Here is a 20,904-nt window from a genome sequence, read left to right as displayed (position 1 = left end):
AGCAATTTACTTGCTTTAGAACAGACCTTAAAGATTCTGAGTGTAAACTGAGTATCTTTAAAGGCTTGTTTCACTCTGGCTCACTGGAAAATAGAAAAAAAAAAATAAACTGATTAACATAGCTTTTAAGTGGTGACTCTGCTTTAGTTTTGATGCTTACAGAAACAAGAAAATTATACTGATAAGGTAATGAAATTTTACAGTGTACTGTGTTTTGTCTCTTACATGAGAAAAGGAACACCTTACTATAATATGGAAAGGGCTCTGGTAACAGTATTAACTGTGCCTGGCAAAGTCATTATTTTTTATTGCACCTCTCTCAACTAACCAACACTATTTGTCTTAAGTTCGGTGTATTAAGATGTCAAATTTTATAGGGTGATTATCATATGGAAATATAAACTATAAATTCATTTTAATGGACGATTGTAATCATTTCCTTGTTTCATTTAAATAATTTTCCTTAGACAGAAATAAACATCCACAGTTTGGAAAGTGAAGCGCCCTCGTTACAGACAGTAAACAAAACTGAAACCGAGCAGCTGAAGGTGTAGGAGGAAACAGAAAAAAATCAGACTGTCTGTTTCAGCAATTTATGCCAATTACCTTAGACAGGCAAACAACAGTCAGGATTTTACGGATAACTGTGAAGTGTGTAAGCTCAGAATTAGTCCTCCAGCCTATTGTCCATGTTGGTTCTCACACCCAATGGTGTTTCAAGAGAATAAACCAAGGCACGGAGAAATTATGCTGCTGACCCTGAACAGACTGACTTCTTCCCCCTGTATACTTTCTCCGGGAACAGCAGCACAGGTCACGACAGCATCCTGTAAAACTGAGCAAGTGGCTCGTGTAACAGTTTGGTGCACGGTCGGATTTTTAAGAAGAAGCTACATGAAACTTGGAAAACTCAATTATTTAAATTGGATGCAGGGCCAGGCCTGGTGGCACCTCCCTGCAGGAAGCACTAGGAGGTTAGAGGCCAGCACGGGCTGTATTAAAGTCCCTGTCTTCAAAGAAACCGGACACAGTCACAGCCTTCTAGATTTCACTGCAATACATATGCTCTGTGTTTTGAGGATGTGTTTTTGGAGGGTCTGGGTGTCCAATCTAAGACTTATCCATGTTAGGCAAATGGTCTATCACTGAGCTACACCCCCAGTCCTTAGATGTCTGAATTTTAATTTTCAATATGCAAGTTGATACTTTATAAATATAGCTTTTATCAATTCATAAAATTTACCAGTATCACTCCAGCCTACAATAGCCTGGGTAAGGTTCACACGCATAAAAATTAATTTTATCACCAGCCATTATAAAGTCATGTGGCTCTGTGCACAATTAAGTCAAACAGCAGCTGAACATGTTGCTCTCCACTCCTGAGAGCACTTCGCCTTTGCCTAACATCCACATGCCCAAATAAGAATGCTTAGAATCAGAGTCTGTAAAGTATGGGTACTGAGCCTAAGACATCAGAAAGTTTTACACACATACCTGTGCAAACTACAAAGAGTTTTACATTTCTCTACATTAAATTGGTCTACTTTTACTTCCTACTCTGTACATTTACACGGCCAAAGTTTCATTAAGATAAAGAACCAAACTAGAGCCACGGCAAGTTAAATACAAGAAACTCAGGTCTTCAGGAAGAGCGAGCACTTACTCTGAAGGTAACCGGACACACCACGGCAGCACCAGCAAAAGAAAATTCTTCCTGTCTGAGACGCACTAATATAGCACAAGGTGCAACAGAGGGCGGCTCCCAAAGCCTTGACTAAGCTTATGCAAACAGTCTTGTGACGCAAGCAAAAAGTACTTCACTATGCTACGGGAGGCAGCCCTGCTGGCTCTCAGCTCAATACCATTTAGTTTACAGAACCTAACTAGCTGGGGAAACATGATGGCTAAGAGCTGGCAGGTAACTCAGCACTAGGGGCGATTGCTCTGCCACCTAAGCAGGGACTGTTAGTGAAACTCTTAAGCCGCCCCTTTCCTGCTTCTGATTGCACAACACTGGTAACGTGTGCGCTCCGCTGGGGGACGCTCCACTTCAAGACAAAGTCAAAAGATGAAGTTAGTTGCTGGAGCCAGAGAAGGCGATAGGAGGCTGTTGCTCAATTTGGCAGAGTTCAGTTTTTAAATGAAAGGAGTTCTAAGGGTGGCGTGTAGTGGTGACAGTGCACAGCAATGCACATGTATTCAGTGTCACCAAACTGTATGCTGAAACTTGACTTACATGGTATCTCTTGTATTACACATATTTTACTTCAGTGGGATTTAACATTTATTCCAGTGGCTTTGATATTTTCTTTATATTTTTCCAGAAGTTTTTTTTGGTAAATTTTAATAAAAAACATATCAAAACTATGAAAACTAATTATAAAACTGGAAAATACAGGTACAGCAGAGTCCACTACTAAGACTAAGCAGAGTCTCAGCTACAAAGGACCCAAGGCAGGGAAATCATTGAGTCTATGTGGGTCAGCCTGGGTAATATAGTATGAGGGGTTTTGTTGTTGTTATTAAAAAGGGAGCTAAAGAGATACATGTTTTTATTTTAGAAACAAAACTAGTCTAGTTTTAAATTGAGCAGCAGGATGGCAATATGCTAATACCGTGCCAGGGCCTGCTAGATAAGGTAGAACATGGGCTCTGGGAAGCTTTATCGTCAGGCGCATGGTTAAGCTATACACATGTAAATATTTTTTGTGAAATAGCAAGTTTTGTTTTTTTTTTGGTTTTTTTTTTTTGTTTTTTTTTTGTAGAGAAAGGATCTTAATATGTTGCTGCTCAGGCTGGGCTCAAGCTCCTGGGCCCAAGTGATCTTCATGCTTCCTAACCTCCTGAGCAGCAGGAACTGTCCACTGTAAGTCCACATTACCATAGCTGTACAGCACTTGTGGGCTCACCCAATGCTTGGCTTCAAACTCAGAGAGATACCACCACCACCACCACCCCTGTCCTGGATGGGTGTGCATATTCACACATGTAGGGGTGGTGGTGGTGGGGTTTGTACAGGTCATCTTCAGGTGTCTTCCTCCTTAATATTGAGACAGAGTCTCTCATTTAAGCCCAGAGCTTGATCATTCAGTTAGGTGAGCTAGTCGGCGTGAGTTGAGCATCCCTGTTATCTGCCTCCTTGGTACAGGGATTACAGACACTAAACCTGCTTGGTACTTACATGGGTGCTGGGAATCCTAATTGCAGTCTTACGTGACAAGTGCTTTACCCACTGAGCCATTTCTCCAGCCCCAGGCACTGTTATAAGATTTAATAAGGTTCAGTAACAAAACATTTCTCTAAGAGGAAGACCTATTATATCTAATTAGTGATGGGACTTCAAGGACAGCAAACATAAAACTGCTAACTACTCTCACCTAAAGATCACCTCCTTTAACAAAGGAGTTCGGGAGATACACTTCCATATCTTCTGAGAGAATATTTAGAAATATTACTGAAAGCTGTAGATATAAACATTCCTTTCACATGCCACTTAGGGTAGAGTAACTTCTTCTAAAGAAGTATGATTGTAAACAAAGATATGGTTGCAAAGATATAGACTGTAGATTTGTTTGTAATACTAAGAAACTACAAGCAGCCATAATGACAACACCTAGTTGATTCTTAACACAGGAGAGAGATGGACACAGTAACACATGACTGGAATCTAGGCCTTGGGAGGTAGAGGCAGAAGGATTAGGAATTCAAGATCATCTTCCTCTGAAGAGTTGGAGGCCAGCCTAGGCTACATGAGATACTGTCTCAAAACCAAAACAAAACATGGAACAGTAACAAAACATATAACTCCAAAACACAAGACAGGTAGTGGTAGGGCTGTGGCTAGGTGGCTGGGTCTGTTTACCATGTGTAGAGCCGCGGGCTCTAGCCCAGCACCAAAAATACAGTAAAAGAGCATTAGAGGTGAACACACTCCGGCACACACATGAAACAGACATATAAAGCTCTTATAAATGATCATTGCTGGATGTGGTGCTTCAGGCCTATAATCCCAGTACTTGAGAGGAAGGAGCAGGAGGGTCATTGTTCTAGGCCACAATAGTAAGACACCATCTTGGAAACAATAAAAGAAAATATTATAAGTACCTAAAATTTCCTAGCTCCTGTGTGGGTGTGGCTCAGTACACAGCGTGATCACATAAAATACCTGAGGCCCTTGTTTGATTCCAAACAGTGAAAAAGTAAGAAATTAAATGACATGAATAAATAAATAATCTCACTACATTCTAAGTGTGTGGACATTCCTCACTGTCTGTCCCTACCACCCTGCATATCACATGTCACTATTCTTCCGTTCCCTAAGTGAGTAGAGGCGTACAGCTGCTAAGCAGCAGCAGTAGAGTCAGTCTAGGAAGCAGAGGAAGTCTAAAACAGGACACATGATAGGACCCACGGCAGCACCAACAGCCCACTTTTATAGCCTGAGTTTTAGAATAGAAATGATTTCTTTGGGAAATAAATGGTGTGTTTAAATGTAAGAGTCAGCAGCAAATAGTATTAATCTTGTCCATAATCAGAAAAGGTGAAGACCATCCTGACAAATAACAAACCAAGACCTTTATTGGGAGCCAGGTCCTAATAGCACACCCCAGTCTGCAAAACAGAGGCAGAAGAGTCACAAGCTCCAGTCACAAAGGCTACATAGCAAAGCCTTGTCTAAAGCATAGAAATAAGAATTCCCCCTTGAGGAACTTTGATTATTAATGTCCGAGTAATATTTGCTTAGGGTTTGCACTGGCAGTTCTGAGGCACACCAACGCCCTTGACCAACACCCTAACCCAGTCAGGTTAGGATGAGAACTCCACACAACTCCCTTCCTCACCGTAAAGCAATATGGAACTTGGAGAAACTAAGATATTTATTACCTTTATGTCAGTTATATACAAAAGCTTCAAGGTTTTTCCTTTTAAGTCATGTGGTGCCACTGTAGGTAATATGTGTACACGCTTGTGCCACTGGAGACAATTATGTGCAAACACTTACATGGGAGTGCTTGAGAAATAGCAATGTTTCTGCTTGTAAGATGGCTCAGCAGACAATATGGTGACACCTAAGTTCCATCCCCCAGACCCACACTGGAAGGGAAAAAACCACCAACTCAATAAAAAGCTCTCCTCTCAACTCCACACCATGGCAGTGCGCGCGCGCGCGCGCACACACACACACACACACACTAACTAATCACAGAGTCAGACAGTATGCCACAGAAAGTAATTGAATTAATTACTACAACTTCAAGACACTCTGAATGGGACTGGCACACATATGACCTGACACCCTTCAGCAAAGGGAAAAACCACTGGTCGCCAATGGCATACCACTGGGTGTATCATGGCACTTTAGGGCAGGGTGCGGGCCAGCACACAACAAATCCAATGGTATTTTTGTGGACTTTTTGTTTCATATTGGCCTTTTTGATCTTACTGGTCTTTTGCTTGTTTGATTTTTGTGGGGTTTTTTTTTTGGTTGTCTTGTTTTTTGTTTAGAGAGAGAAAGGGAAAGAGAGACAGAGAAACTATGAATGAGAATGAACAAGAACAGAATTGAGTGGTAGGGAAGTAGAGAGGATTTGAGAGGAGTTGCTAGAGAGAAGTGATCAAAATGTATTATTGTAAATTTTAATTTAAAGCAAACAATTTTGGGGGTTGCGGATATAATTCATCGGCCTAGCATTCATAAAGCCCCAAGTTTGAACCTCAGAATCACAAAACAAGAAACACAAACCCGATTTTGTCTCCTATAGGTTTTCAATTGTTTTCTGAGAAGGGCTAGAGAGAAGCTGGAAGTCACAGAGATTGCTCTTGCGCAGTGGAGTGGACTTTCATCTCTGCATTGGGACTGGCCTGGCTGAAACCAGCCATACCCCTCCTAAGAGGGCAAGCACTAGATGAGGAACTCAGATGCCAAAGGGCAGAGGTTTCCACGCAGAACAGGACTTACTATCTGCCAGGTTTTCTCCATTCTGAGACTGTAATTGATATTTGTCTTATTAGCAAGAATGGCAATCTTTATCAAAGGAGAAAGTGAAATTCATTTGTGTTTTGAGTAACGACCCAGAGCGTTTTAGCCTGTCAATTATTTAACTGAATCAAAATTACTTCATAGTTTGCCACTATGAAGTTTCTTAGGGCTTGGTCAACCCTGAAAATACAAGGACCTGAGTTTGGTCTCTAGAACTCCCATGTCAAAAAGCTGGGTGTGGTGCCCCATACCTGTAATTTTGGGGACTTGGTGGCCAGCCAGCCTCGCCTACTTGGTAAACTGGTTGGTGGGTAAAGGTCTGAATGCTGGGGAGAGTCTGGCTCCATCTCAAGAGATATTAAAACCTTCCCCCAAACCTCAACTGAGAGGCCTGAGTTTTCAAACTTGCTTTGAGAAACTCAAACATGGTCTTTAACTGGCTACATCTTTCTCTTAGTTAAAAGGCGTTCCATGCTTCCTGCTAAGTGCGCCATATCCTGGTATCTCAAGATCTGCATCTTTCAAACTATTGTCTCCATCTTATTGCAGCTGAACCTCTGTGCCGGAAACAGAACCAGGTTAAAACGTTTCTCTGTCTTGGACTTTCCACCACACAGTTTGTACTCTGCTGAAAAGAAATACTACTGCTACAGATTGCTACTTTGTATAGGGCATATCAGCAAAAATGGGAAGGTAAGCTTTTCCTATTGGTGCATTGTTTTGAGGTATTTGTACACTGTGAAGGGGCACTGGTATAATAAAAAGCTGCATGGCCAATAGCTAGGCAGGAGAGACAGGCAGAACATCTGGGCAGAGAGAAGAAAATAATATAGGCACACAGGACAATGGAGATGAAGAACGAGCTGGAAACACAGAATGGGAGAGAGGTAAAAGCCATATGGTAGAATGTAGATTAATAAAGATATGGGCTAATTAAAGTTACAAGAGCCGAGCTTACATAATTAATAATGTCTCCGAGTCGTTATTTGTGGGTTGGTGGTCCTCACGAGAAACATACTGCAGTGTGTCCTATCTGATACACCTAAACAGAGAATACACAGAGAGACAATCACCACAGCAAGGTTTACACAGCTCACAATGTCAACAGCGCATAACAAGCACGGCTAACTGGTTATGGACACTGCTCAGTGGAAAAACACATGCTTTAGTGAGAATGTAGGCGGCCCTGGGAAGACTCCTCACACAAAGACAATTCAAGCCTGCAATGGGAGGCCGAGACAGAAGGATCATTGAATTTACAGGCTAGATTGGGCTACATAGTGAGACTCACAAGAAAAATAAATTAAAAATTAAAAAAGCACAAGAAGATAAAACATGATTAATTGCACTTTTAGATTCTTAAAGTCTTAAACACACTAATTATAAACTAAATTGAATGCTGTAATAGCCGATACAAGCAAATCAAGTATCAGGAAGTGATCAGAGTTAAAGGACAGGATCACAGGTGATTTTCTTTCATTATCTTCTGTAGTGACTATGTCGCTAACTACCTGGAAACATCAATTAAGCTTCAGGCAGCCAGACTCAGCTCTAGCGAAAGACAGCTGTGCTACTGTAAAGCTAGGTGTTTTACAAGTCAGGCGGATAGTGCAGCGTGTACTGGGTCCCGAGTGCATGCTATGAATCCAAAGAGATTTAAGCTTCTCCTTCTAGAGTTCTCCAGTTCCAGTGCACTGTAGGCTCCCTTGTCTTTCCAGCTTCTTTTCTTCCTTTGTTTTCTTTTTAAAGACAGGATTTCACTATGTAGCCACAGGCCTTGAATTTACTCCCCTCCTTCCTTAGCCTCCCACGTGCTGGGGTTGTGGCATGACCCCTACCATTCATGACTCTAGTCTTTTTTTTCTCCCTAACGCTAACTAATGTCAGGAAGTTTCAGTTTTACATTTCAGCATACTACAAGGCTTAGAAGGCCTCATCTGGCTCCTACCTGCTTCTCCAAGAATCCATCTAGTGACTCATTTGTTCTTTTAGCATTCTAACAGTTTAACAAGACAGACCCTGGCAGATGTACTAATAGATCGCTGCTCCCGGGGAAGCTGCATATAAGAAAATGGTGATTTGAAGGCTGGAGCAGTGGTTCAGTGCTGAAGAGCACTGGCTGCTGTAGCCGGGGACCTGGGTTCTGTTCCCAGCACCCACACAGCAGCTTATAATCACCTAGAACTCCAGTTTCAAGAGATATGATACTCTCTTCTGACCTCCCTAGGCAATAGGCACACACAGTGTTTTGCAGGCAGAACACTCATATGCATAAATAATACTCATACACATAATCTTTAAAAATATGATTTTATTATTATTTTGGCATTTATTGTTTTCTCAAATGCACTGGTTCATGAGATCCTGTGTCTTTGACTCTCAAGCAGCCTGAACTACAGGTGGGCAGGGCATATACCACAGCTGGCTTTGACTGTGGGATTCTTTTTCATGCTGTCTCCAACATAAATCCCCAAGCAGAAGGGCACGGAGGGTAACACAAATGAGACGCTGTGGTGCGTGACATGGCAGAGGAGACAGACAGGCGTACAGGGAACTTTTCAGGCCACACTATCTCCTTCCTTCTTTTTTTTTTTTTTTTTTTTTTTTTTGGTTTTTTTGAGACAGGGTTTCTCTGCGGCTCTTCCTTCTTGAAGAAGGAACTTACCAAACAGATTAAGCAACCCCTCATCAACTGCAAGACAATTTGTACCTTCTTATTCTAGTAGATTAAAACAGGGAGAGAAGGCAGGCAGCAGGTACACAAATGACAGAGACAATGAAGTCTGCCATAGCTGTCGTCACACAGCTCAGTGGTTACAGTAACTCTGAGGGCTGACATAAGAGGACACGATCTGCCAGGCACGGTGGCTCACACCTTCAGCCCCGGCACCCAGGAGGCAGAAGCAGGCAGATCTCTGTGAGTACAAGGCCAAGTTACATAGTGAAATCCGTGAAATCCTGACTTAAAAAAGGAGTACATGACCTAAAGACAACGAATATATACTAAGAGAAAGACTAAAGTACAAACACCAGGATCAGAGAGGTAGCTCAGCTCGCAGCTCCTGCCTCACTAGCAAGTGTCGGGTTCAATCTCCAGTAGAACACATGGAGTGCAGCTACGCTGGAGAGCGGCATCTACTGCAGGACAAGACTGCCACCTGCTGACAGAAACCTGCACCGTGGAGATATTTCTGACTTCTGGTGTGTGTGTGTGTGTGTGTGTGTGTGTGTGTGTGTTGCTTGTTGTTTTTGGATAGATGTTTGCTTAATTAAACAATTATTTATTTTAGGGATAGTATCTCACTATGTTCCCCTGGCTGGCCTGGAACTCACAGGATCCATTAGTTTCTGCCTCCTGAGCTCCACCCGCCCAGTCAAGAATGATACTTTAAGGGAGCAGAACAATCTCTCGGGTAAGGTGTTCACACTACATTTAAATCAGAGGTGAAAACGCCAATGTCATGGCACACGCCTATCGGCCCGAGGCACCATATGCAGTTAGAAGCTAGACGACACAAGAGACAAGAAAGGGCCACCTCATTGTCCTGGTTCTGGTTTACACATCCTGCTGGCTGACACCCACAATCTTCAACATAAGGAACTACGCGCCCTGCTGAAGGAGTGTAGTGGCCTCTCTGAGAAGCACCACAAACTGTTAAATGACTAATGAACCACAGTTAACTCCCTGTCACCCATGCACAGGGAAGGGTCTCTTTCATTCCTGATGGTTTTGGTTTTACTGCTTTGGTTCGGCTGCTGCTTCCTCCTCTTCCTTCCTCCTTTTTTTTTTTTTTTTTTTTTTTCATTAGGATGGGATCTCATGCAGTAGCTGATGTTAGCCTGGGGTATCCCATAGTAACCTAGAATTTGTAGAAATCATCCTGCTTCAGTCTCCCAAGTACTAGGATTATAAGCATGAGTCACCAACCTAGCCTTGATATATGTCTCTTATCTATCTGAAAGCTCGCACAGTGGACCCAGTAAGTCTCCTCTTTAAGGACAGAATTCTTTGAATAAAAAAAAAAAAAAACTAGAACAGTACACACACACACACACACACACACACACACACACAATCTAAATTTAGCTGCTGACTAACTAGCTCTGATGGGCCCAAATCAGTTCCAGTAGAAAGTTTACCAGGATTTTAAGTTTGAGGCCAGCCCTGCCTACACAGTGATTTCTAGAACAGTTGGGGGTACATAGCAAGAACCTGTGTTAAAAAAAAAGTTTCCCCACCCCCAAACCACAGCTAGCTCTGAGGCTGCTGGGGCATGAGCAAGGGCCCTTTAGGCTCTGAGGGGTTCCTCAAAGTTGCACAGCTGGCAACGAGACCAGTCTTCAGGAGGCTAAGGCAAGAGGATCATGCATTTGAGGTCGTATGTGGTTATACAGCAAGACCTTGTCTCAAAATAAAACAACCAATCCACAAATAAGGATGGGAATCAGATAATTATGGGGACAAATGCTCAATGGTAGGATACGTGGCTGAGCATGTGTCAGGCCCCGAGTTCCATTCCCAGCAGAACCACAATTTAAAATACACGTCCTTTATGTACCCTAATTATCTCTGGATGACTGCGGTGCTTACATTACTCTTAAAGCACAAGGCAAATGAAAGGACTCTGCACAGAATCATATATGGAACATCTCAACTACAGTTCTACAAGTTGAAGCCCCCTCCCCCCTCTCCTTGCGATGGCATTGAACCTCTGATCCTACTGCCTCAAACTCTTGAGTGCTAATGGGATGATGCCATAACCCATGGTTTATGGGATGATGGGGATTGACTCCAAACCTTCCTGCATACCAGGCAAAAGCTCTCCAACTGAGCTACAGTGCCAGACCCCACCAAGCTTGTTTTAATGTCTGCTCCCTAGTTTTAGGTCAATTTTAGCGTATGCTCAGAGAAAAACATCAGTTTAACCATGCAAAGGTCATTCTCATTATCTATTTCTTAAAACCACACAAAGAACCTTCAGCAAATTAGCCACTGACACTTACTTATCAACAGCATCAGAGAAATGTAAGATAAAACTAGCCTGAGATGCCCCCTTACCCCAGTCAGAATGGCAGTCACTAGGAAATAACAAATGCGCGCGAGGCTGTGTGCGAGGCTGTGTCCACTCTGTTGGAAACGCAACCTGGCCCAGCACTGTGGAAAAAAGAGTATGAAGAGTTAAACAAACAAAAACTTCAATCCCATTACAGCCTAGTCCCTTTTGGACACTGTAAATACTTTCAGTGAAGAATAAGGGTGGTTAAAAAAATAATCCAACTAATACCTGAACCCCAGATGTATTACTACTCACACGTTAACATCCTCTAACAAGAATAAACACGATGAAACCCCAGAGAAGGAACTCAAAATGTTTATCACCCTATCCCACCGAAGAGACTAGGAGTAGAACAAACATCTCAGCGTACTAGAGGCTAAATACATCACACCTATAGCCAACCTCATACAAAAGGAAGGAAAACTCAAAGTATTTCCACTAAAGTTAGGAATAAGGCAAGGGCGCCCATTTTCTTCACTCACTAAATATAGCACTTTAAGTCTTAGCTTGGACAAAACAAGGAAATAAATGGGACACAAATAAGAAAGGAAGTCAAAGTATCCTTATTTGAAGATGCTATGACTCTACGGAAAAAGAGCACAATGGCTGTGCCTCATCAGAAGACTCAGCACTGATAAACACTTTTAGTAAGATACGGGTATACAAAATTAACACACAAACATCTGTAGGCTTTCTACATACCAGTAACAAACATGCTAAGAGAGAAACCAGGAAAGCAACCCCATTCACAGTTGCATCAAAAAGTAAAATACTGGTGACTGAGGAGAGGGCTCAGCAGTTAAGAGCACTGGCTGCTCTTCCAGAGGGCCTGGAACTCCCGCTGCAGGGGATCTGATGCCTTTATCTGGCCTCTGAAGGTATCTGCTCTTATGTGTGTTACATACACATACACACACACACACACACACACACACACACTTAAAAATGAAATATTTTTAAAGTATCTTATAATAAATCTAAAGAATGAACTTAAAAGTCCTGTACAATTTTAGAACACACTGTTTAAGCAGAGAGCTGGCTAGCCCTGAGTGCACAGCTGTCTGGAGCCCAAGAGAGATGAAGGCAGGAGGATCAGCTGAGCCCAATTTAGATTACAGTCATAAGATTCCTTTCAAAAAATGCCAGGTGGTGGTGGTGGCGCACATTTTTAATCCCAGCACCTGGAAGGCAGAGGAAGGCGGATCTCTGTGAATTCGACATCAGCCTGGTCTACATAGTGAGTTCTAGGATAGTCAGAACTGTTTCACAGAGAAGCCCTGTTTCAAAAAACCAAAAAAAATTTCTTTCTACAAAACAATAACCAAACAAAAATAAAACAAACAAAAACCTCAGATTGCTGGTCCTTATCTGCAGGATTGTGTATATGAGATAGGGCTATATAATTTACATTCTTTACATCACTAGCAAGTGGAAGAACTGCGTTTAAAAATAATGCTCCATAGTCTCTGGTTGCCATGATTTATGTAAACAGCTTTTGGGAGCATTGGCTCACACTGCTCTGTTAAGGAAAAACATGCCTACCTCTCAATCCCCAGTCAATGGTTATGCTGCTAATACAAACATGGACAGAAGACGGATGTAAAGAGTGTTTGAACAAACTAAAAATGTGAGGCACTTGCTCGAAACTGGTCCATCTGACACAAAGATGAATACAATAAGAGAAATAAGAAAAAAACAACTGTTTCAGGAAGTAACTCTAAGCTCACTAGCTAGACTATCAGACTCGTCATCAGAGTTGAAAACTGGTGAACTGACGTGAAGAGAAGCGGAGGCAGCATGACGCATGTGACTCAGAAGACAAAGTCATGTGGCCTGCCATAAATATTTCTGAAAGAGTTGCTAATTTGGGGATTCAAGATTATCTCAGAGGCTGGGGAGACAGATCGGTGGTAGAGTGACTTGCCTATGCTCAGACAATTCGAGAAAAAGAGAGTTGGCTACAAAGATAAGGTCAAGGTCAAGAGTTTAGTGCACTTACATCTCTTATGTTAAAATATGTTTTCTTCAGATTTGACGAACTGACTTTTACTCCTCAAATACTGCCCTCAGTGTCATCTCCTACTTCCTTCAAGACATGATTTCTCACAAATTAGATTTGTTTATTCTTTTTAAAGTCTGTGACCTTTGGGTTTAATTTTATCAGTACTTCCCTCTTCTCAAACTTGAACAACGTACCTTATAAACCACCTTCATTTTCAAAAGGAAACAAGGTTATGACCTTAAGTTCTTATTTCATTTTCAAACTTTGTTTCATCTTCAAACTTGATTCTATGCTGTTTTCTCTGAAAAGCAAAATTATAAGACACACGCACACACACAGCGCTACCGTTAAAACACTTAAACCTCTCTCAGTTTCTTTCTCTTTCCGCTCCTCTCTCCACTCCTACTGAAGTCTAAAGCATATGCTACCTTTTTCTTAAGGAGCCCAACTCCTAGTTTCTGTTGATCCACACGGAAGTTGTTTTCTGTGGTGTAGGACCTGCCTTCACATGAATACCACTTGAGTCACTCCACCTGATTGAAATGAATCATACTAAACACACATACAACGTAAAATCCTGGTACCCGGGAAGTAGTCTGTCTCAGTCACCTTTCCCACTGGTGTGACAAAACAACATGACCAAGGCAACTTACAAAAGGAAAGCATTTAACTTAGAGCCCATGGTTCAAAAGGGTTAGAGTCCATGGCCATCATCAAGGAACACAAGAGGCAGGCAGGCAGGTGTGGCTGGAGCCATAATTGCGAGCTTACATCTGATCCACAAGCACAAAAAAGAGCTAACAGGAAATGATGTCAGTTTTTGAAACTTCAAAGCCCATCCCAAGTGACTCACTTTCTCCAACACGGCCATTCTTAATTCTTCCCAAACAGTTCCACCAACTGGGACCAAACATTCAAACATATGAGCCTATGGGAGCCATGCTCATTCAAACCACCAACAAGTAGGCATGGACTTCTTTGTGGGGTGACCCTTCTTCCTCTCAGTACTCCTACTCCTGACTGGATGGCAAACCATCCAGTGGTCCCTCAGGCTTCCCTGGGGTCCTGGTAGTCCCTTGTGACTCTTGTCCTACAGGTGAGTTCTGGGCTCTTATCTTACTAATGGGGTTCTTGCCCTTCCTTTCTTAGTTCTTGCTTCATAAGTAGCTTGGAAAACTAAAGACCTGAAAGCAAAGGAGATCATGGTGACAACTTTTAGTATATCCAGTTACAAATGTCCTCCTTAATCTTCATCATGTGCCAATCTACCTGGAAGACACATCTATTTAAAACGCTAATCTCTAAACCTTTGTTATTACTAGGACAATACTTGATCCTTCTCACTATTCCTACTTCTGCGGAACTATCAGATCTCAGTTTATTTTCCAGGATAAAACCAAATCAAAGCCTGTAGGGACACCACGAGAGACTAGAGGTCAGGCACGTCTCTATAAATAATAGATTTGCTGGGCAGTCATATACGAATAAACTAACAGGTAGACAACTGTCAGAAAATGCCAACTTTATACAACTTTCATTTGCATCACAGAGAAAGGGAACTTCCTAAGTGTGAAGAAATGAGGGGAGGGTTTTGTTCTAAGGGTGGTAAACACTGGGCCTGGGGTACAGCTAAGACATAGAATGCTTTCCTCAAATATTGAATCCCCAGTGCTGAGAACAGCAACAATAACACACACACACACACACACACACACACACACACACACACACACACACACACACACACATAAAAGCAACAATTAAAACTTAAGGGCTAAGAGCAAGTGAGGTATCAAAGGAAGTGTGTTGTGCACAAAGAAGACATGGGAAAGAAGAGTCAGTTTCCAGGTTGGGGTACACAGTTCCGAGCAGAACGCATGTGTCAGATCTTGGGCTCAATCCTCTGTACCAAACAAAATAGCACCCCCAAACCAAAACCAAACAAACCAACAAAATCCTCTATGTAGGGTTTTCATTTTCATTACAGAAAAACAAGGCTAGCTTCCTAAATAAATGTGGAGGAAAGATGAGGTGAGGGTTTTGTTCTAAGGGCAGCCAACACTGGGCTGGGGGTGCAGCTCAGAAGTAGAATGCTTTCCTAGTATAGTAAATCACTAGTGCTGAGAACAGCAACACACACACACACACACACACACACCCCATTTCAAAATGCAAAAAAGCATAAAATAAACAAAAAACTAATTGTGAAAAAGAGGCTAATGACTTTATCATTCAATTAAAAAAAGATATACTGAGAGAAGGTTAAAAGGGTATACACAGAGAGTAAGCGGGCTTCCTAGGAGGCTACTTCCTTTCTGTGGGAAAAACTGAGGGAAAGGCTGCTCAAGGACAAACATTTGGGCAAGACGATAAGGAACTGGGAGCACCCAGGGGCCTCTCCCACCTCACCACCAGCAGACTGCAGCCTGACGGGAACTGTAGCCTGCCTCAGTAAAGCTTTTTCCTTGGCTCTCTTGGCAGCATTTCAGTCCTCTCCTGCATTTTAGTTGGTTGTCTTTCCCAGCAGATAAAACAAGAGCCACTGATTGGCAGGTACCATCCAGGACCATGAAAATGACGAGTCTGACCTAGAACTGTCCATGGGGTACTGCAGAGGAGGCTGGAGCCCAGCTCAGGCACATCTTGAGCCAAGCATGTACACACAGGTGCACCGGTGATGCTGAAGGTCTGGAAAAGGCGTGGCTAGTCACACTCTCCCAGAAGGACGGGCGCAGGTGCCTCTATTGGGCCTCCTCTGCCTACAGGGCAGCCTCTTTGTACCTTCCTCTAGCTGGCCACCTTGCTTTTGCTTCGGACACAGAACACTAGTCTGACTAGATTTGCATCCTAAAGCCACAAAGGACCCCTCAGCCTGTAACAGTACCCTTCTTTCCCTGACGTGGAAAACAGCCCCAAGTTTAGAGAGAGAACTTTCCGAGTTACAGTTTGCTCAGTTGTGGAGAGGACAGGCAACCTGTGTAAGGGCATACCACTTACGAAGTCCTGAGCTGTTGGACCCAATGTTCCCAGGCTCCTGGGCTCCACAAGGGTATCCAGGGGTAATGCCCAAGCAAGGGAAAAGATACTGTATACCCACTTTACTCCGAATCTATCTTTATTTCTTCTTTCTCTCTCTTTCTTTCAGTCTTAAAAACTATAAAGACAAACACAGTTTCATAACTCTGAGCAAATATTAAAACTAAAGCAGGAGACCAAGCAAATGTGTATGTGGTAGCAGGATGTTTTTGGCCAACCATACTCAGTTTTCTCTCTGATGGAGCAGTCTCTCTGTTGGCTGATTCTGAGCAGCATTGACCAAGGAATGGCTGTCCAGAGCTACAGACACAGGCCCCTGCTCTGGGAAGATGTCTGAATTGAAAAGAAAGACTTACTGTTGGGGACTGATGACATTGCTGGTGTCTTAAAGTGGTTGTCGTGAAGCCTGGCTGCGTGAGTTCCATCCCTGGGTCCCAGGTAAAGCTAAGAGAGAACTGATTCCACAGATGTGACCTCTGACCTCCACACATGGGCTGTGGCATGTGTGCATGGACACACATACACATACAACAATAAAAAATAAATACAAGATTTACTCCCATTAGGCACAGTCTGCTAGATGATGCTTTAGCCAACATCTCGAGCAGATAGTGTTGAATCTAAAGTATGCATATTGTCAATTTCTGCAGTCCCATGGCTCCATGACAACATAACTCCAAGACCAGCACTCAGTCTGCTTGTTTTGAGTCTTCCAGGTTTCTTGATCTTATCAGAGTGTTTGGGGCATGGTAATTATGAGTATTATAAATTTAAAAATGGCCTCTGTGTCATACTTGGAAGGCTGAGGCAGGGCTATTCTGTGTTCCAGGCATGTCTAAGCCACATAGCAAGACCCTGGACAGCCACTATTTCATTTTCAGCTGGAAAACACTATGGGTTGACAGGAATGTGACAAAGACAGAAGACCCAACTGACAGAGCTCTCAGTGGTCAACCGGGAACAATATCAGCAGCAAGTAAAGCAGCACTGAATTTTAACTCCAAATATAAGATAGCTATCTGAGCCTGTGTGATGCACACATAAGTGAGGACAGACGAATTTTCGGTATGGAATCATCCCAAGATTAACACAGATATTTTACTCCTAAGAATGGGAACTGTAACTCTGTACTACAAACACAAACTTCTCAGACTAAAGTCTTTCCCACGGGTACACCATGAGGAGGAGATGACCGTGGAGAAAGCTGATAAGCACACCCAACCAGAGACAGCTACAAGTTAGAAGTTACACCGACAGCAGGCACCCTCGCTGCGTGGTGACAGTAACACTTCACAGGTCACCCACTGAGAAACTTACAACCCTAGTCATGAGAAAACCCCCTGATAAAATCTCAACAAGAATGGTCTACAAAATATCTAACCACAACAACCTGAAACCATGCAGGACAAAAACAAGTAAAGTCTCAGAAAGTGCCCCAGTCAAGAAGAGATAAGGAGCTCTGTGGTGTAGCTCAAGGGTAGGGGGGGGGGGCGAAGGACACATGTGCAGAGGCCCTGGGTTTAATCTCAGGACCAGAGTGGGGTGAGATAAGGAGCCACGATGACTAAGTGCGCTGTGGTACCCAAGAGGGACTCCTGGAACAGAGGACATTAGTAGAAGGGGAGAAAATCTGAGAAAACGAAACAAAAACCAACCAGGGGCACTTAATAATGTGTCAATATTTGTTCACTAACTGTGTTAAATGAATCATCCTAGCTATTAATAACCGGGGGGGGGGAACTGGTATGTGATACTGTAAATCTATATTGTTCTAAAATAAAATGCACAGAGAAAGTGTTTGATAATGACAAATTAATCAGTAGTCTTAAGAGACTGTAGGTGTGAAAAAGAGAAATCTGGAGCAGGTCATGGTGGTGCATGCCTGGGATCCCACCTGAGGCAGGACTGCAAATTCAAGGCAAGGCTAAACAATTTAGAAGACCCTGTCTCAGAGGGATGAGGGCTGGGGTGTACTAACGAAGTAGGTATGCTTGTCGAGCAGGTGGAAAGCCCTGCAGTCTCTACCCTGTATAAAGGGTGTACGTATGTTGAAATCTCTGTTAGTGAGTAGGAGTAGATGTTAATATAGATGCAGGGAGCATGCACAAGGATAATTAAATTTGTAAAGTAGTAGCCAACATTGCTAAATGGCTGCCTTATATCTCTGAGTACTTCCAGTGTGCCTTTGAATTGCTTTTCTCTAGATATCTAGGTTGCTATGTTATTGGACATTTCCACCACGGCATGCATAGCTCACCAGCAACTCCCTAATGTCTTTCAATTAAAAATGCCCTGGCCAGCAGTGTGGCTCATGCATGTATGTAATCCTGTACTCAGGAGACTCAGGCAAGAGGATCACCCTGAGTTCAGAAGATAACAACGGGTGCCATTTTTTCCCCCTAGCCTATCTTGGTTAGGTAGTTATATATTATCTGTGACCAGAACAGCGATATTCAATGGATATCCCTGAGTTTCTACAAATTCTATGAAGGAAGGGTATAGAGGTAGGCACAGCAGACCCCTAAACCATGGCTATTATAAAGAGAAAGAACCAGAACTGGCATTCATATTTCAGGTCATTCAAATACCCACCTAAGTTTACAAAAGCAAAATAATTTCTTCTCACATTTCCTACTGAAATGCTACTAGCTTGCCTTATTACAGCATATTACTAGAATGACACACATTACAGCCAATTTAAATCTATGCACTCTATGTACATGCAAAGATTTTGTAGGGTACAAACAAGTTAAGTTGGCATTCTTATTGGGCCTTTATTAAGTTCACAATGACAGCAAATCCTTCCTTGAGGTTGTGAAGAACCAGTCCATAGGTTAAGTACACACAGAAAGATAGTGACATCCGCTTACAAATTTTAAATTATCAATTTTGAGTACGGAGCAAAATAAAGCCATTTAAGTTCTTTACGCAGGCAGTAAAACTTCTGACAAAATGTTTGCAACCAGTGATGTACAAAAAAAATAAGCTTTAATAACACACGAGTAGCCTAAAATACTGTTTAGAATAGTAATAGATTGTGAACTTTATATTCTGGTTCTGGACGTCACTTGTACTCCAATAAAGAAATCACACTCATCACGCTAAAGTCGACAAGTACCATCAAAACAAAAACCCCAAAAGAAACATATCCAACTTGGGAACAACAAACCACTTTCTAATGTACCTCAAATGGAATTCTTGAGACCATTTTTTCACGAAGCTGTAAATAATTCTTGAAAGAACATTTTAAAGGAGTCACACAGGAGCTTTGGAGGACGGATACAAGAACACTTCTTGGAACATTAGACAAGGAAGAACATCCAAATACTCGAGTTATTCCAATATCTCACTGGTTGACTGGTATTTCTAAAAACACCGAAGATGCTGTTTTCATAACATAACTCAAAGGCAGCCCGGATGCAAAGATTAAAAAAAAAAAGGAAGGAAGGAAGGAAGGAAGGAAGGAAAGAAAGAAGAAACGACTCCTGGAAAGGAATCTGAATCGGATTAGCTGCACCTCTTGGAGGCGGGGGCCGATTTGAGATTAGCTCTGGAGAAACGGGTTTTGCGGCTAGAGGCGGTTATCGCGGAGCATCTATTCCTCCTATTCTCTCAGACACCGTCAAGCATCAGCACGCGTGCAGCCAGCCCTCGCAGGGCCACCCTCGGCCCACGCCGCTGCGGCTGCCCGCGTGCTTGCAGCTCGCTGCACCGGCAACTCACCATCTCGATGATCTTGGTCTTACGGCCCGTCTTTCTCTTCAAGGTGAATATGTACTGGGCCAGCACCACGCCCGCCACTACCGCGCACACGCTGGCGCTCGCCACCGCGCCCACCCGCGCCACGGCCGCGCGGTCCATAGGCAGGCCCGCGTGCGCCCGGCGCTACAGCCCGAAGACCGGCGGCTCCGAGCCCAGGGGCGCGGCACCACGCCGCACACCAACCCGGAGCTCCGCCCCGCGCGGTGGAGACTGAGGAGGCCCCGCCCAGGAGAGGCGTGGGGCGGGGCAGCGGGGCGGGGACAACGTGCCCCATCCCCGGAACCCCGCCCCCACCGAAGGGGCGGGACTTCCTCTGACCCTGACGCCAGAGCTGCGCCGGTGAAGACCCGGAAGAAAACCTCTGTAATTCGCGGCCCTGAAACAAGTAACGCTTATGTAGTCCAGAATCCCAGCGCTCCGGACGCGAGGTTGTTCCTCTGCTACACAGTAAGACCATCCAAGAAATACAGGCGATCCCTGCCCAAGTGAAAGAGACTTCAACAAGTGCCCACTCAGAAACTGTGCCCGGACTCTGCCAACATGGACTACAACGCCCAGAAGCCTCAGCGGCGCCGTGTCGACTTGCGCAGTAGCTTCCTGGGGTGGAAGGCCAGGGTTTAGGGTTTTGGGGCGTTGTGTGTCCTACAATTTTCCATTCTCAGTCCCATCTTACCCAGCAGTGTGGGCAGCCAGACTTGCAGTTGTTCTCACTTGCCTAGTGCTTTTAAACGGGTTGATATCGTCTCCCCTGCTTCACTCGGAATGGGTGTTACGGGAGTGCAAAAGAAATTTTTCAAGGTAGTCGGTCCAGTTCTGTTGAGATTGCTGCTGCTGTTTGACCAGGCTCTGTCTGATGTGTGCAGCCGAAGGAAGTCAAGAATTAATGACTGTGGAGGAGAAAATTCTTTTTTCCCCCTAGGGTTTATTAGCCGGTCTAAAAGCAAATCGACATAAGGCATATTAACCAGAGTTAAACAATTTACGTATTGTACAAATGGCAGCCCCCCAAAATTATGAGACTCAAGCTGGTTATGGTACATCATGCTTCTGGTATCTGCACCTAGCGT

The 20,904-nt window shown here is 43.4% G+C and overlaps 1 protein-coding gene across 2 annotated transcripts in view; it reads right to left on the bottom strand.

Moving 5' to 3' along the window:
- Positions 1-20,009, bottom strand: part of Nt5c3a (5'-nucleotidase, cytosolic IIIA) — a 36,950-nt gene extending 16,941 nt beyond the window's left edge. The window contains exon 1 of one of the 2 annotated variants that reach the window (XM_038319841.2): positions 19,799-20,009. In XM_038319841.2, the coding sequence (XP_038175769.1) occupies positions 19,799-19,936 (138 nt within the window). In that variant the 5' untranslated portion in view covers positions 19,937-20,009. Of the gene's footprint in view, positions 1-1,663; positions 1,943-19,798 lie in introns of those variants that run through there. The other variant, XM_038319842.2, reaches the window with a different exon arrangement.
- Positions 20,010-20,904: the final 895 nt, after the last annotated feature.

Source organism: Arvicola amphibius, chromosome 2 (assembly GCF_903992535.2).
Source record: "Arvicola amphibius chromosome 2, mArvAmp1.2, whole genome shotgun sequence".
Classification (NCBI taxonomy): Eukaryota; Metazoa; Chordata; class Mammalia; order Rodentia; family Cricetidae; genus Arvicola; species Arvicola amphibius.
Note: the sequence above shows the minus strand (reverse complement) of the source record. Positions and strands in the feature narration are given on the sequence as shown.